The sequence below is a fragment of the Theobroma cacao genome, chromosome 1 (genome assembly GCF_053813885.1).
Source record: "Theobroma cacao isolate CCN51 chromosome 1, ASM5381388v1, whole genome shotgun sequence".
Classification (NCBI taxonomy): domain Eukaryota; kingdom Viridiplantae; phylum Streptophyta; class Magnoliopsida; order Malvales; family Malvaceae; genus Theobroma; species Theobroma cacao.
The window spans coordinates 6097999-6115271 of NC_142639.1; the positions used below are offsets into that span (position 1 = coordinate 6097999).

A 17273-nucleotide genomic window follows, 5' to 3' on the forward strand; every position below is an offset into this window, starting at 1 on the left:
GATGTCTTAATGCTCAAAAATGGAGACTTGAAAATTGAAGTTGCTAATTGATCCCAGGCCCCACACAAAAAAAATCCAAGGTATCAATACTAGTTTGAAAGAATTTTAGATAGTGGCTCTCATATCTCCTTTTAAGATGATTAGACCTGGAAGTCTTGAAGTTGCAGCCTAGCTGGCTGCAATATATTGGTCTAGAGAGCTTTATCTTGAGTGACAGTTCAAATGCTGCATCATTTTCGACTATTTTCCAACTGAGCTGGTCTGCATGTGCCCTTTGGTCTTTTCATTTGAAGCGAGGCTCTTATGCCAATTGGGTGTTCAGATATGGTGAACTAGTGTGTGGGGACCCACACAATAAGATCCATTGTTTTCTTTCAATAATTCATATAGAATGTTCAGGGGGGGGGGGGGGGGGGGGGGGGGTGTCTGTGGATCTATGCAAGTTGTCAAAGGGGGTACTAGATTTTCAAAACATAAAAAACCGATGCCCTCCCTTTCATGTAAAGAAAATCAAAAGCATATACACCCATCAAATTAGCCCCAAACTTTGAACTTCCTCTCATCTTTTCTTTTCATGGTCTGTGACATGAGGGACCCCTTGATTTCCAAGGGCATGATCTCATGATTATTAGGGAGAAAAATTAGCCATCTAATCATATTATTCTCTGGATTTAAGTACTAATTCATTCATATGTACAGGGTCCCTATCAAAGAAATGAATGATCATGTGGCATGTGGAGTTGGCCAGAATGGGAACAGGAAAGTGAATGCAACATGAAATTTGGAAATGAAAAGGACTGGGGCAATGAATATGGAAAACATGATAGCTACTTGAAGGATGGTTGAAAGATAAGGGGAAGCTAATAAGAGAAACTGCTTGCATATTTCTAATGACATATCAGAATTTTTTAGGGAAAATTCTTGAATTCTTAAATGGGTTTTGGGTGCCCTGTATGCTTTAGCTAGCCTACTCCAATAAGTACTTTCCCAGGCAGGGTCGACATCGCTGTGAAAGAAGATTAATAGCTAATTGATTAAGGATGTCATAATTAAAGAAACATTTGAAGGCTCTTTTCACCAATCATACAGCTCTGCTGATAAGGCCTTAAAACAGTCCAATAATGAATAAAAGCATATTTTGATCTACTTTTGTCTTCCACTCTTACAAGTAATTAACGAATTGATCAAAGCTGTTACCAAGGTTGAAACTCATCATATGCTAAATTGCTTAAGGTTGCAGATCAATCTTTCTTATGCTCATCAGAATTGAGTACTTTCTGTATGGAATTTTCAACATGCTGATCAAGTTTGTGCTAGAAAATGCTTGTCTTTTGTGGAAGGTTGCATTGTTGGATATGCAAATGGTTTGGCCAAATAATATTTGCTTTGACAGCTGAAGGAATAGGAAAATGAGAAAAGGAAGGAAAAGAAAAAGTATATCTAATATCAATAAATTAATATATAAAATCAATTAATTTAAGTGAACAACACATATTTTTCCTATATCACACTTATATAACAATCACCATACATTTCCATGATTTAGGGAGGCAGACCCTTTTGGTGAACCTCCTCAAGACCCAATAATTAGGAGCAGGATCAATTATTTTCTAATGTACATATCATCATGATATATAATTATAAAATCCTTAAACCTGCCTTGCCTCGGCCACTGATGACAAAGGGATTAGTAGTAATTCTTTTAGTAAGTTACACACTTGAAGGCGTGTATCCTGAGCCTTTCCTTGGGTAAAAAGAACTATTGTAAGATGCTTGAGAAACCATTCTTGTCTTATCATGCTGCCGGTTAGACCTTGTATTAAATGAACTGTATCTCCCTTGCCTGTGTTTCCTTCTTGGCTGTGATGACCTTGGGATAAAAACTCCTGTGCCTTTGCTTTCTCTTCTGCAGATTTGGTCATGAAGATATGAATGTTGTGCTATTGGATAATTTGCTCCAGAGAAAGCCTGAAATTTTTGACAACAAAATTTAGTCATATATTCATGAATCTTTGAAGTTAATACCAGAAGATGCATCTTTCAAAACAAAAAAAAAAAATACTAGAAGATGCAACAGAACATGTTGTTTGTTGTGAATGAAAAGCATGGAATTGGTAAAAACCTGGAAAGAAACTGAAGGACATCTAGCAACTGGGTCTTCATCATCATCCATGATTAGCAGAGAGATTTGCTTGCTTAAGTCTGCAAAAAACAGATCATCTTCAAGCTCAACAGCCACTTCCATGTCTTTTCAAACTAGAAATACTTCCTCCTTGTTTAGACTATACTCAAACTAGAACTTGGAAGAGAGTTTGTGAGTGTGTGTTTTTTTTTGCAAGAAACCGAGAAAGGAAATCTTTATAGTCTCTAAAGTTGAAACCTCCCTTCTTTCCCCTTCTCCTTTTCTCCCGAGCCATGGGGATGTATCGGGTTATAAATAGAGAAAGGCAAAAGGAAGGGGCGAGTTAAAGCATATAGGGAAGTGCATGTGGGGTGGTGGGGTCCTAATGGCATTTAGCCAATCTGGCTAAGTCCCACATCTCCACAAGAATCATGAAGTAGTGTTATGATGTTATCCAGCAGGAACAACGGATGAGGAGTAGCAAGCAGTAAGCCCACACCCAGATATCTAATCCAAGATAGACCCAATTCTCTCCTAGCGTGCTTGGCTGTAATTCGGTGAGCCTCACTTTCCTATCACTTCCATCTCTAAGGCAACACGGTATGGCTCAAAATTCATAGTCCACCAATCCTCGCACATATACAAGGGGCAGCACTACTTGCAACCAAATTAAACCCCTCTCTTATCTGGTATCTAGCTAAGATACTAGTGTCATTTGTAATGGTTAAGCTAAAGGACAGTCAAAACTTAGTAACCAGAGGTTCTATCTTGTTGTAGGGCCATAGCTTTTATTACTCCAGAACTGAGACTTGTTTTGTCCAGCTCCACAGAATTTGAAAGGTTATGTGTCATTACCACTAGTTTCTTGTAATAAATGTCAGTCTTAGCATTTAAGTCCTGACTAATTGTGTTGAGGCTTGAGATTGATTAATTGTCATCTTCATTTCAGAGTAACATAATTTATGAAAATGGCAAAACATGTCCCATTCTTTGAGTGAATGCTCCCACTTTGGAAATTAAGCTGAGTGGAAGGATCACTCTCAGATGATAAACAAAATAAAGACAATAAATAGAAAGGAAATTGCTGAAGAGTCAATAATTAAAAAAAAAAAAGGACCAAACACATTATCATTTTTTTCTAATCTTTTTACTTTAGGTTACCAACCATTTAACATATCTTAAATAGAAACCTGAAAACCAGCTTGAGATTAGAAGGGAGAAGGGAGAAAAGCATTTATGGCCTACTTGGGGATGTCATGTCAGTATAGGCATAAAGTGATGAACACAGATTACATGACAAGCATTTGCAACTAGTGCTTTAGATTTTCATAGTCCAGCTGCAGATACTCTTTCAGTCTTAATAAGGAAAGCAAATACTTCTTGAATTATGAGTGTGATTTTGGTCCACACGGTTTGCTGGCTGGCTAAGGGACCCGCTCTCATATGCAGAGTACTATAGACCCTGGAGCTGTACAATAAAACAATGCTGTTATTAGTTTTTGTTTATAGCATTAAATGTACTTAATCAGCATGTCGGAATGGCTTGTTGTTTGCTGGTGGCGAGGCCTCTTTAAAGTGATTCTTTTTTTTCTTTTCTATTTTCCGTACCAGCAGCAGACATTTGTGATAGGGTTTTCTGATGCAAAAGGATTAGGTTTGGTTGATGATGGAATCTAGCAATGAATTACTATATCGGAAAACAAAGTGATATAACTCAACCATACATGCAAAGGTTTTCCTTTTTTTCGGTTCTAAGCAATCAGACCCAAAATTTGAGTTCTTCCCAACTGTTTTTTTTTTTTATTTCCTTCCAATTTTAATGAGGTATCACACTTTCTTTTCTTTGCTGTGCTTTTCCCTGTCTCACTTGATTTTGTCAGCATTGCCTTATCAGGGCTGATCACGCCATCTGGTAGTGGGTTCGATTGTCACAAACCAGAGCCAAATGTTAGAAAGCAAGGGCAGTTTGCAGAAGCATAGCAATAATCCCATCTCAATTTGAGCCCATCCATCCTGCAATCCTGGATTGCCCTTAGAACTTCCATCTATAGTTGGCTTGATAGGCAAAGGGAAAGTCCAGTTAACCAGAATTTTTCTTAAATATCAACAACCACATGGTTCTTGGTAAAGTATAAATTGAGCAGGTACTGCCAGCTAGTTCCCTAAGAGTAAATCGATAACACATCTTGCCTAAAGGGCCAGAGTTTTGCGACATACATATTTAATCTGAAGAAAGGGAGTTCGGAATCAAACTTTTTTAACTTTTTGTGTGAAAAGGATACGTGCATTTATCACTGCATCAAATACCTCTATTTATGACTGCAATAAACTCGAATGTAGTTATTATTAATTAAATCCTAGTGATAAAGATTAAGGTCTTGATTGATGTCCTGTTAAAAGGATTCTAAAATCTATGTCCAAACTTAGTACCAAATCAGTTCATCACTCTAATTTTAAAGAATTTAAACCATGTCCAAACTAATATTATTAAATTTTACCTTTGAGAGTGGATAATGTGGCATTTAGGTGATCATCTAGTATGTTGAGATGAATTTTTTTTTACTACTTGGCACATATCAATCTGAAAAATTATAATTAAATGTAATTAAATAATTAGTACTTTTTAATTCTTAAAAACACTAATAGTACTTTTTTGTTAAAAATAAAGTCTTTTTTACAAATTTATACCGCATGGTAAAAAAAATTCAAATGGCATATCACGTCACCAATGAGAAAGCTAATTACGTGAATTTAAGTGCAGGATTTCAATACCCTTATCAATTATCTTTAAAATTAACTGATAACAAAATTGTAGGGATTAAATTCTTTAAAATTAGAGTTGATTAACTAAAATTACCGAATTAAAATAATATAAAAGAAAATTTTCAGAATTGGACCTAAATAAATAAAGGCATAATATTTGAAAAATCCCTAATTATTCAAAAAAATTCAAATAAGCTCTTATACTTTTATTACATTTAATTAAGTTTTTATATTTTTATTTTAAATCAAATAAGCCATTATATTTTTATTTTGAGTCAAATAAGTCTTAATGATTAACGATTGACTTAATCAAAATACTATTTATCAATTTATGCTGTGTGACGCTAATGACATACTAATATATCATAACTGATTATAATGTAAAATGCTAATTTGACATGATAACTTGATCATATGACATTTTTTACCTTCCACATCAATTCCATGTTAATTTCATATGAATATAAAATGACATGTGACATTTTAACTAATGATAATTTGTTAATCATTAATCATAAGGGTTTATTTGATTAAAATTAAAAATATAAAAACTTAATTGAATGCAATAAAAGAATAAAAACTTTTTTAAAAAAAAACCATAAATAAAAAATCAATGAAATTTATATTCTAACTCCAGTCACAATTTTTGGTCTAATATTATATTTTTGTAAACATGATTGCTTGTTTGATATCAAAATATTAACAAGTACATAAGAGTAATTAGGCCGGTGCTCGAGCCCACTTCGCTAATAACGGGCTGGTTACAATTAGCCCAACCCAAAACAACAGTGTAAGATCACTATTTATTAATAAGATCCGGCTACTTTCCTGTTAGCATTTTAACTGGAGAGTCCAGTTAACGGTGGATGGTACACCATCTCATTAAAATTGAAATCTACGGTTCTAAATACACCACGTCATCGGAAAAAAGTTAAGGGAAATAACTACGTTAAAAATTTGGATAAAATGCTTCAATATTTTTAAGTTTTAGTGAAAATTTTAAGTATGTTTATTAATTATAAAAATAAATACTTTATCTCAAAAATAAAAATATTGTTAACAAAAATTAAAAAAAGTTAAAATATTTTTTCTTTTTTTGTTAATTTAAAAAATTATTATTATATTTAAAAAAATTTAAAAAAAAAAAAAAAAAAAGAGAGAGGAGCACCCATCGGTGCTCCCCCTCTAAGGGAACATCAGGCTTCTCAAAAGAGCACCAGGTGCTTCCCATTTTGAGAGATTTTTTTTAATTAATAAAAAATAAAAAATTATATAATAATAATTTTAAAAATTAATTAAAAATAAAATTATTTTTTTGTTTTTGTCATGTTAGCACGTTGAAGGAAATATTAATTATTAGCAAACGGCTGGACGTACCTGTTTTGAGAAAAATATTTTTTTGAAATGAGTTATTTATTTTGAAAATTAATAAATTTTTATATAATTTTGATCAAGAAAAGATAAATGTATTTTATTCTAAAAATTTCATTGTTCTATGATGTGGCATATCAAAGAGCCGTAGATTTCAAGTTTAATGAGGTGGCTTCTTATATAACCGTAGATATCTTCTTTTGAAAAGTCGAAGAGGAGAGGGGCCGGATCCTTATTGGATCCAGTCCACAGCCCAGTTACGTCACACCAAATCTAAGCCCTATTGTTCAACTATCTTAGTTTTCTCTAGCATCTACTTGTTGCTCTTTTCTTCTTCCTCCCTTAAGTAGAAAAAACGAACCGTCGCAGCCCAGTCGCCGCCGTCCGATCACCGTGATCTGAATCACTCTTTCTCTTCTGTGACAATGGCGACTGTCATGCAAAAAATCAAAGACATCGAAGATGAGGTTAGCTTTTTCTTTTTTTCTTTTTGCTTTTAGTTCGTAGAATAATCTCTCAGTTCCGTTCGGCTGCTCATAATAGCTCATAATCCAAAATTGAATTTTTTATATTTAATTTACTTGTCTATTACTTAGCCTAGTAATTGCTCAATTATTGAATATCTTTCCGAGTAATGTAAAGTCGAATATATTTTTCCATTTTCCAATGAAAATTGAAGATAGCTTCCTATTTTTCTTATTATTTTTAAAAAGATTAGGCTTTGAGTTATTTAAAAAATATTAAGCTTTGAATTATTTTTTAAGGACCAAAATTTGAATATTCGTTGTATAGTTTTTCGGGTTAATATGTAGGAGAAAAAAATGAATAATGCTTAGAATTTCTAGCTTTTATCGGTTTATTCATTTTGAAATATTGTTGAATGGAAATGAATTGATGAATAAAGGTGTGTTCGTAAGAATTGTGTTTGTATTTTCTAAAATTTCAAAGCTTTGTTGGCTAAATGCAAAACGTGTCCATGAAACTTGAGCAACGTCTAAAGTCTTGGCTTTCTGTATTTAAATGTTGTCCTTTTGTTTATTACAGATGGCAAGGACTCAAAAGAACAAAGCAACAGCTCATCATCTCGGTTTGCTGAAGGTGAACATGGCTTTTATCTTCTTTTATTGATTGATTTTGTTTTGGTTCATTTGTGGAATTATGTGTTTATTGTGTTAAAAATGCTGTGTTTGATTCTTTTTTCCTTTTTGTGGTATTCATGTTCGTTGATGAAAATGATTTGTGTCATTGGTCATATGGTGCTAGGCTAAACTTGCAAAGCTACGAAGAGAACTCCTTACACCCTCATCAAAAGGGGGAGGTGCTGCGGGTGAAGGTTTTGATGTTACAAAAAGTGGAGATGCAAGAGTTGGTCTAGTAGGTTTCCCTTCAGTGGGGAAATCTACTCTTCTAAACAAATTGACAGGGACATTTTCAGAGGTATGAATGGCTGTTTGTGATGTCATAAAGGTGCAAATGCCGCCTCTGGTTATCTTCTGTTATCACAAATGCTAGAGTTTGATTGTGTTAAGAAAATGTTTTTCGAAATTTTCTGAATTCTGGTTCTTCTCTTCTCTACCAAAAATACATTTTTGAAACATTAGAGATCCCAAATTCTGGAAGGGGATAAGGTTAACCCAGCCTTAAAGACTGAGAATTGAGAATGGTTGAAGTTGTGAACTGTGAAGTATACCATGCTTTAGTTGACATGTAAATTTATTTGTCTGTCTGGTCTTACTGGTCTTTGACTGAGAAGAATGTTTAGCATAACTTTTCACATTTTCTTAAATTTTTGTTGGGGTGAGAAGGGAATGGGAGGGCTGAGTAAAACATGTTCTCTCTGGAAGTTTGTGCTGCAATATTGCCCAGGATCTTCTGAGGACTGATGAACTTGTATTCTTTGTGGTTTATAGGTTGCTTCCTACGAATTTACTACATTAACTTGTATCCCAGGTGTGATCGTGTATAGAGGGGCTAAAATTCAGGTACTATTTTCTTTAGCAAAGCTTAATTTGAATGTGAATTTTTGCTTTAGTCATGGATTAAATTTTAGTAATAGCAGTTGAATAATTGATCTTTCCCTTTTGTCGTACGTACCATTTTACCCTTGGGAGGGATGTAATAAAGCAGGATGTTAGTGGTTCATTCGATGCTCTTATACTGTTTCTTTGGTTGTGTTTACATATATATTCCATAAATTTATAAACTCAAGATTTTATGAATTTAAGGATCATGTTGTGAAATATTGTTTAAGTTCATGCTTTTTAATCAGTGTCTCATGAAATTTTGGTTGTCAAGTATTTGCTATTGTCTGATGCCTTAACTATCTTGTCATAAGAGCTATCCTATTTGTGTTGAATTTGTTGTAAATTATAATGTGTCGAAAAACAAATGCCCCCTTGATGAATGAACTTATGTAGAAGAACTGTGCTAAGTTTGACGGATATTTTTTCCCTATTACTACATCAAGATGCTTGAATGACTTGTTGAGATAAGCTTTTTCTGGAAGATAACAAACTGGATATAATGCCAATGTTATTGTGATTTGTAGTTGTTGGATCTCCCTGGTATTATCGAGGGTGCTAAAGATGGAAAGGGTAGAGGAAGACAGGTAAACACAATTAGTTTTGTCAGATATAACCAATAATTTATGGGCTTTTTTTGGCATTTTTTTAATTGCATGTTCAAAGTGCTTGATTATATTTTTGCGTTAGAAAATGCTTAAGCATAATCATATCTATTATATAGATGAAACTATGTTAATGTTCATTTCTATTGTTTAATGTTTATTTATTTATTTTTAATTTTATATTCTATTAATTTTATGCTATTATTGCTTGTATGAATTTTAATTTTAAATTTAATTTTACAACTTAGAATGTTTTTTTCCCATGTTTATGCTATGCCTACTAAAGTATCATGAAAGATTATGCACTTCAGCAGAGTGGATATTTTCAATCTAATTTTATTTTTGGGCATGATTTTATTAATGTCATAGAATTGAAATCATTTTAGTATAATTCTAGGTCAAACCTGTTTTGAAAATTTTATTGGCTTGTACCAGTTTCTGATCTTTTTTCTCATGCTCATCTGTTGTTACAAGTATGCTGAAAGAAGTGCCATTGTTATCCAGGTCATCAGCACTGCTAGGACATGCAATTGTATATTGATTGTTCTTGATGCGATAAAGCCAATAACTCACAAGCGTCTTATTGAGAAAGAGCTTGAAGGATTTGGCATAAGGTAACATTGGCTAATCTTCTGCTGCCTCCTGGTGGTTTCACTTTTGATGTCATTTTGGCCTCTTTTGCATTTGCCTGCCTGTATTTCTTAGCCATGCTGATCTTTCTTGTATCCAAAGTGCTATTATTGTGGAATCTAAGAGTATTTTGTCTCCTTTTTTTAATATATTTTCTTTGAAAAATTATGTTTCAGTCTCTTAGCTTCTTACTGTCTACTCACATCCTTGATTTTGGTTTTCCCTGACAACTATTGTTTGTTTCTTATCAGTGTTTGCTAAATTTAATCCTTCCCCTTAATATGGCATAAATTTGGTAGCAGTTACTTGAATGAGCATTAGACACATGACTTGTTGGTTCTTCAACATGGAGATCACAGATCACAGAAAAGTATGGTAATGACATTTTGAAGCAAATATACATGCCTATAGCACCTCTATCTCAATGCTGTTAGAACTTATCTTGAAGGACTTCTAGTTTTCTACAGTTTTGTTTATGTCAAAATAGGGCAAGGTGGTTTGCTAATTTCATTGGAATTTAGTATAACATGGGTTACTTGCTATGGCTTTCAATCTAGTGGTATCATTTAGTGTTTTGATGGAGTAATTATATATATGTAGAATATTCTTGATATTAAGGTTTTTCCTTGTACATATTGATTTTTTTTTAATTAATTAGTATAGATCACATGTTGGAGCATCCCATGTCTTGTTGCTACCGTTCTTGAGCTGCATCTTTGTAGTGGTTGGCTCCTTGCCAGTGCTCTGAAAAGTGTAGTTTGTGGGCACAGGTTGAACAAGGAACCGCCTAATTTGACATTCAGAAAGAAAGACAAGGGTGGTATTAATTTCACCTCCACAGTTGCAAATACTCTCCTGGACCTTGAAACTGTGAAGGCAATATGTAGTGAATACAGAATTCACAATGCTGATATCACTTTGAGATATGATGCAACCGCTGATGATCTAATAGATGTCATTGAGGGCAGTAGGATATATATGCCTTGCATCTATGTCGTGAACAAGATTGATCAGATTACACTTGAAGAGCTGGAGATTTTGGATAAACTTCCCCATTACTGCCCAGTCAGGTACTTTTCCCTTGATCTTTTGGGAACTAGGCTGACTCTTCTCTGCTAATGTCTTTTTCAATCAAAGTTATCATAATAAAGTTGATCTGCTTCATTGAAGTATGCGATGTTAAATCTTTATGTTGTGATTTAGACTTCAGATAATAGTTGTTCCTTTAGAGCAGCTTAAGTGTTTTATAACAAGCACATAGGAGATGTGAACAAACCATATTTAGATTGAATAAAAACAATCAAATTTGCTACCAGATGAAAACTCTCAGATGGTGAATTTATATTGTCTGCGGTAGCTTTTGCAATAATTTAAAGATGAGGATAGTTATGCTGGTCCTTCCCTGTTGTAGCGTGGCATCAACCTGTGATTATAGGGCTATATTTCTTCAGGTTTGAAACAATATTAACAGCTTAAAGTAAATTGTAAATATTAGCCTATGCTTGGTTTTGATTGTGCCCTTAAAGTGTCATTTTTACTCCTATTGGATTTGCTTGGTATGATTGAGTGGTCTACAGCAACTATGTTGTCTTGTTGTAATTTATGGTGATGGCTATTTCTTTCTTTGCCTGATCATCTACTTTGTCATTTATGGTCTAATTTTCTATATACTTCTTTTTCTGACTAATCTGTAGTGCTCACCTGGAGTGGAACCTAGATGGTCTCCTGGATAAGATATGGGAGTATCTTGATTTAACTCGCATTTATACAAAGCCAAAGGGGATGAATCCAGACTATGAAGATCCTGTAATCCTGTCATCAAAGAAGAGGACAGTTGAGGACTTCTGCAACCGAATCCATAAAGACATGCTTAAACAATTTAAGTAGTAAGTATCCTCTTCAAATCTCTAATGCAGTATGCTGTTGAGTCATAGCCATTTCCGTGCTTGCACATTTTGCAGATGCAAGGTGTTTTAGAAGTCTGCCCTGAAACTTTGTTTGAGAGTGCAGGAGGGAAAAAACTAAATATCATACATATTTGCATGCTAGCTTATACTTTTTTTGTGTAAATGCCCTGCATATGTTTGAACATAAGCAAATTCCAACCAATTTCAGCCACTAGAAAGGAAACTCTCACAAGAACATCAGGATTTTAGGGTGCCTATAATAAAGCTCTAAGTAGCAATGTGTCATTTCAGTTGTTTTCTTATTTTGGACTACTATTCTGGGACTGTATGTTATTTCTCCGTTTACCTTCTGCAATGAATCTTGTAATGAATGAAATTACACGGATGGTTAAGTTCAAAGCTTTATGATGTTGTCCATAGTTGAACAATCAGTAAGGAATTTGAATGCTTATCAAAGAACACGGTATATCCAAGCATATGCACCTTGCTGTTTGCTTGCTTTGTTTTGAGACAGACCAAAACATAAAGAGCATAGCTTATGTTGGCATTGTTTTTGAGTCTGTCAGGTATTTTGGATTAGTCATACTGTTTGTTGCAAGTCACTGGTTTGTTGACAAGGGAAATATGCAGTCAGAGAAGGGTATTAGTACTTTTCTATTTGAATTGTTTTTTTTTTTTGAATTTATATTCTTTTACTCTTTTACCTTATTTAAATTTCTAGTTCGTAAGTTCTTAATGTGGTCATATGATACAGTGCATTGGTATGGGGATCGAGCGTGAAACACAAGCCCCAAAGGGTTGGCAAGGTTTGTTCTAGAAACATGATTTCTATAATTATCAGCTACAACATCTCATTTCCAACCATTTTCCTCCCCATTTCCCTACTCTACCTTTCTTTTTTTCTTTCTTCTTTTTTCTTCTATGCTGCTGATTTGCTTGGATAAATCATGCTTTTTATCCCAGGATCATGAACTTGAGGATGAAGATGTTGTTCAGATTATCAAGAAGGTGTGATTACAGAATATGGAATTATACTGGAACTCTCCAGTATGCCAACATTTTAGGAATCCATCGTGCCCAATTTTCAGCTGCCAGCGAGGTTTCTGCAGCTGGAAATGAGGTGGAAGAGACACCTGATGTGTAATTTTGCTGTTTTGCTGTGAAGCTCATTTGCTTTGATTTACTTGTATGTTTGCTTTGTTATGGTAGTATTATACTTGAAATCTAGAACAAGTTTGAAGTGCAAATGGCCTCGCGGGAAAATTTTTGTTTTAACTTCTGAGAGATTAGGCATTGATGACTTTGAGAGATTAGCCCTTGTCTCACCCGTGCATTGCCGCAAGATGCTAAACGAGGATACCTCCACATTGCAGAGTGCGGAACAGCTACGCTATTAGCTTTTGTTTAAGAGATCTACTTATTTCTATAAGAGTAAAGGCTCCTTACAACATTTGCCAAAGGTTTCCTAATAAGAATAAGACTAATCACTTTTGTCAGAGTGTTAAAAATTTTTAGTATTATTTTCACTGTTAACATGTTCTTGTAAGCCTATTAATCCAGATTTTAGCAATGCGTTTACTAGTATTGTTGCAACATGATGTAGGTTTAAAGTCTTTCACGGTAGCTGAGGAATTGGTCTTTCATGGTAGTTGACCTCTTATGCAACTTGCAAGAAGTACGTAAAGGTTGAACCACAAGTTGCAAAATTCTCTCTCTACCTTGAATATAACCACTGTGGGTTACCAACTTTGGCCAATTGCAGAGGCAGGAAGAAACCAGCGAGTTCAACGGATAAAGCAAATTTAAGATCCACCTTCCGTAAGGTATTGTTTTAATTTATTTTAAATGTACTACGCAGCCCGTCCTATCAGCATTAAGATCCTAAGCAATGGACCAGACAGGCAGTGCGGAATTGAAGCCACGGGCAAAAGAATTGGTCCCCATCCTCCCCCCCTTAATCACTCGTGGTTGAGCCACATGACTATCATTTTTCCAACCAGATTTTCTTTCATGTCACATCCCCCTGGATCTCACCCTAATCTCCTAATTATTCACATATTTCAAGACTTCAATTCCCCCTTTTAACTTCTCCATTACTTTTCATTCAAATTACATCATTTCTGGTTATGTAAGCTAGCACCCAATAAAAGAGGATGCGGGAGATAAACATAAATCATCACCAATTTACTAAGCATAGCATCTTTTCCTATGTGAGAAAACGAAGGGGTTGATGAAGAGAAGCAGGAGAATAAATATGATGGGAACACAAAAACATACAAAGGGAAAGAGAGAGTGCTCTCTAGATACATGGTCATCACACGAAGCTTTAAAATCATTTATAACATTAAGTCCGTGAACCTCAGGCCTTGACGCAACAGTTGAAGTAGCTGAGGATACTCCTCCTTGTCTGTTATAAGAAAAAACATATCAAAAGGCAATGAGGTAATGAACTGAAACTAAAAACCACCATTCAAAAATCGTAGCATCAAAATGGCGTAAAAGGTTAAAAGGTAAGTCGAGTGATCTATCAGTGCATCAATGAACAGAGAATGTTCCAAAATAAAACAATTGTGTTGAATTAATTAATCAGCAACACAACATACCAAGAATAAACACAGAATGAGCCAAAAGTGCCCACTGCCATGAACACATCAGTTGCATGTGCACCACTTGCACTTACGTGTGACCTAAGGAAGGTGTAATATGGACCATATATTAGTTATTGAGATCTAATCCTAAGCAAACTTTCTTCAATCTTTTGGCACACATCTCCATCATGCATTCATAGGTATAAATCATTAAAAATATTTGAGACCACTACCGGACCCCATGAGTCACGAGACTGTTGTCAGCAGGGTTAACTGATACCGACCTGAGAGATTTACGTCCCCTTATTATAAATTAAGATCAGTTTTTCCCTAAAAAGAGATTCTAAATGTCCGCATGAACTCTCAAAGTTGATTTCTGTAATCAGAGAAACAGAACAACATGCTCCAAAAGAAATGCTTATCACAAAATTTGTCAAAGTGGAAAAAGTCCAGTGGAGAAAAGTAGACGCATATCTTGACCACTGCATATCATAAATCAACATTGAAACATTATTATTGATTTACTATCTTCAACGTTCTTATCTTTAATTTGTCATAAAGGAATTGGAAACTTATTCTTACAACAACTAGGTCAATCAAATCAACACGATAAATAATCCTATTTCCTGCTGCCTTGACCAAATCTAACCGGGCTTTATTAAGTGCCAAACCATATGTGCTACAGAGTAAATGCTACCGACTCAGCTAGCAAACATCAAACAAAAGGTTAAATGATCCAGCTAAGCAACTTCCCCACCACCCTAGCACATGGATGCCACTAAAGTTTATGACTTTATTTTCTTCCATCCTACGGCAAAATTCCTCTTTAAAGCTACTAACCAAAAATAGAAAAGCCATATTTAATGTACATTATCTAAAAAACTTAATAAATAAAGCATTTGGGAAGTTAGTGGAAGGGGGAATCTTACAGTTGGAGAGTGATGGTTCTGGGGATAATGGTGATGATCATCGCTAGGGGCAGTGCTAACACTGGTTGCAGTCGGATTAATGAACTCTTCTTCATTTCCAAGACTGGCTCTTGAAACTTCCCTCTTGTTCTGCTTCCTCATTTCCCTGATTTTCGAGAAGTCGAGAGAGTAATCAGGCAGCTGTCCCTTCTGCTCCCAGTCCCCAAATTGTGGCACTGATAGCCATGGAGCATTTTTCTGCATAAATTCAAATACAACCCAAAACAATACATCAATTTCATCAACCTCAGCAAATGTATCAATGCTTGTTTTAACTCCAACAAAGCATGCCAAACAATCAATAACTACACCACATATGGAAACAGAATAAACTGTGAAAACTATTTCTTAAAGGGGAAATGACAGCTGCCCGACCACAAGTGCCACTAAATTTTAATTCAATAAAGTACATGCCAATCCTGAGTGGTCCAACTGTTATCAAATTACAAAATTTGGCCTGAAAATTCAATAGCAACAGCTTAACAAAACCCTAAAGGAAAAAGTGGCTCTTTTTCTTTCCTCACTAGCAAGTATCCTTAAAAATATTGCTACTTGTTAAAAATATTATTTAAAAAATTACATATGTTTGTCCAAAACTATGAAACTTCACATTCACAATCTAATGCATTTCAATTGATATGAAAGTATTCTTCATAATAACACCTTAACAAAGTATTGTAACCTTCACCATTTTTGCTTAAAGAAGTCTCCTAAGAAGCAGAAACGAAGAAACAGGTCTGCAAAAGCTGCAATTAACCCGTCATCGCAATGCTAAGATCTTCTCGATGAACCAATTTTTTCAGTTTTAACGAGAAAATGTTCATTGGGTTTTTAAAGTCAAAAAACTTTATGAATTAGATGGCAGAGAATTCATTAAGGTGCCGTATAAGCCGAATGGCACAACTCTGGAGACAACGTTACAAAATCGACCGAAGGAAACCCAAAAAATAGTCCTCGTATCTCCAAAAAAACTGTTTCTAAGCATTCCCGTTTCTTTTCCCTATCCCAACTCTGCCATTATCGATTTTTTCGTCGAATAAACTTGAAGAATATACATATAGTACTAGCTTTTTTATTTAAAAAGAAAAAGAAGGTGGCAGCTTTGACTGGTCCACAGCTTTAAACAAAGTGACATTATTACTTGGTTGAATGTCTGAAAAAAAAAAAGTAAAAGGGAAAGAAAAATAAAAGAATATCGACTTTTGAGACTAGAAAGGAAATCAGAAAGTGACCCTTAAATAATATTAGCCAAAGCAAAAAGAAAAAAAATACTTGAATATGTAAAAATCGAAATCATTTTCATCCATGACTGAACTTCTAAATATTGAAATATCAAAAAAAAAAAAAAAGATTTCAAAGGAACTGCAACTCCAAGACTCCAACTTCAACTGATTATTAAAACATCTGAATCTCCAAGAGTTCTTATATAGATAAAGAAAAAGCTTCCCAGAAGCCTTTTCCCTGAGTTCATTTACCTCCCTTATTCTCAACAACATATGAAAGAGCTATAAACAAAAGAACTCACCTCCTTACGATCTTCCATGCTTGATACAAAGAAAAGAAAAAAAGGTGAACTTCCCAACGTTTGAAAGAGTTATATCAATCTAAGCTATCAACTGCTATGACGAAAGAGAAACAAGAAGCAGGGAAAGAAAGGCGCCTTTGTTTTGAAAGAGAAAAGAGAATTGTGGGATTGAATGAGCTCTTTCCTTACAGCACAATGACAGCACCAAATGGGGTTTTCTGATGGGAACACTAACCAGCACGTAAGGAAATCAATCACTCTTTCTGCCTTTTGTTTTATATACGTTTCAATTCTCAATAATGGGCTTGACTTTTTGTTGAAATTACACGGAATGCCACTCTTTTGGACACGCTTTACCTACGTCGTTTTAGCGTTTTGTACTTCTCTTTTCTTACATTTTTCCGTGGCGCAGTTTGCTAGCTGTCTCTAGAAGGGAAGAATCCAACATTTTTCCGCAACGCGGTTTCAGGTGTTAGAACGATGTCGTTTTATACGCTTTTGAGTTCCTTCGATTTCGTGCCACCATACATTAAGACTTAGGAAGAACTGTTGATTTAGGCAAATGGAAGTTAGCTTCTGCCGTAAGTAAGAGATTGTAACATCCTTTATTCATATATTCAGATTCAAAAGAATTTGCTGATCAACCAAATAGGCCTACACCCTTTGGGTAGGAATGAAAAAATGGAAAATGGTAGAAAGTAGCAGCCAACCTAACGAGCAAGGGCGTCCCCACCCCACGCCAGACATAAACCGGGCCAAAGGATACGCTGTTT

The 17273-nt window shown here is 34.8% G+C and overlaps 3 protein-coding genes and 1 long non-coding RNA gene across 6 annotated transcripts; 2 read left to right on the plus strand and 2 right to left on the minus strand.

The window, feature by feature from the left end:
• Positions 1-1423: 1423 nt before the first annotated feature.
• On the minus strand, positions 1424-2395 carry LOC18611680 (uncharacterized). Its single transcript, XM_018114721.2, has 2 exons — positions 2123-2395; positions 1424-1968 (listed from the first exon to the last, which is right to left on the minus strand). Exons 1-2 carry the CDS (start codon positions 2243-2245, stop codon positions 1711-1713), a joined length of 381 nt encoding a protein of 126 aa, XP_017970210.2. The 5' UTR covers positions 2246-2395; the 3' UTR covers positions 1424-1710.
• A 4158-nt stretch (positions 2396-6553) lies between these two features.
• Positions 6554-12666, plus strand: LOC18611681 (GTP-binding protein-like protein). Of its 2 annotated transcripts, XR_016024237.1 has the most exons (11): positions 6554-6723; positions 7301-7354; positions 7520-7693; positions 8167-8238; positions 8805-8864; positions 9387-9496; positions 10283-10582; positions 11207-11398; positions 11986-12059; positions 12174-12225; positions 12383-12470. XR_016024237.1 is itself a non-coding variant. In XM_007048063.3 (10 exons), exons 1-10 carry the CDS (start codon positions 6682-6684, stop codon positions 12431-12433), a joined length of 1107 nt encoding a protein of 368 aa, XP_007048125.3. In that variant the 5' UTR covers positions 6556-6681; the 3' UTR covers positions 12434-12666. The 2 variants fall into 2 exon arrangements, 1 of the variants encoding a protein (XP_007048125.3); XM_007048063.3 differs by lacking the exon at positions 11986-12059 and having other exon boundaries at positions 6556-6723; positions 12383-12666.
• A 354-nt stretch (positions 12667-13020) lies between these two features.
• Positions 13021-13495, plus strand: LOC148764471 (uncharacterized). Its single transcript, XR_016024149.1, has 2 exons — positions 13021-13094; positions 13182-13495. It is a non-coding gene; the product is annotated as an uncharacterized LOC148764471 (long non-coding RNA).
• Positions 13478-16752, minus strand: LOC18611682 (sorbin/SH3 domain protein). 2 transcript variants are annotated; one of them, XM_007048067.3, is made up of 3 exons: positions 16501-16749; positions 14937-15173; positions 13478-13826 (listed from the first exon to the last, which is right to left on the minus strand). In XM_007048067.3, the coding sequence occupies exons 1-3, from the start codon at positions 16516-16518 to the stop codon at positions 13779-13781; spliced, it is 303 nt and encodes a 100-aa protein (XP_007048129.2). In that variant the 5' UTR covers positions 16519-16749; the 3' UTR covers positions 13478-13778. The 2 variants fall into 2 exon arrangements, with proteins under 2 accessions (XP_007048129.2, XP_017984005.1); XM_018128516.2 differs by lacking the exon at positions 13478-13826 and adding an exon at positions 13866-14106 and having other exon boundaries at positions 16501-16752.
• Positions 16753-17273: the final 521 nt, after the last annotated feature.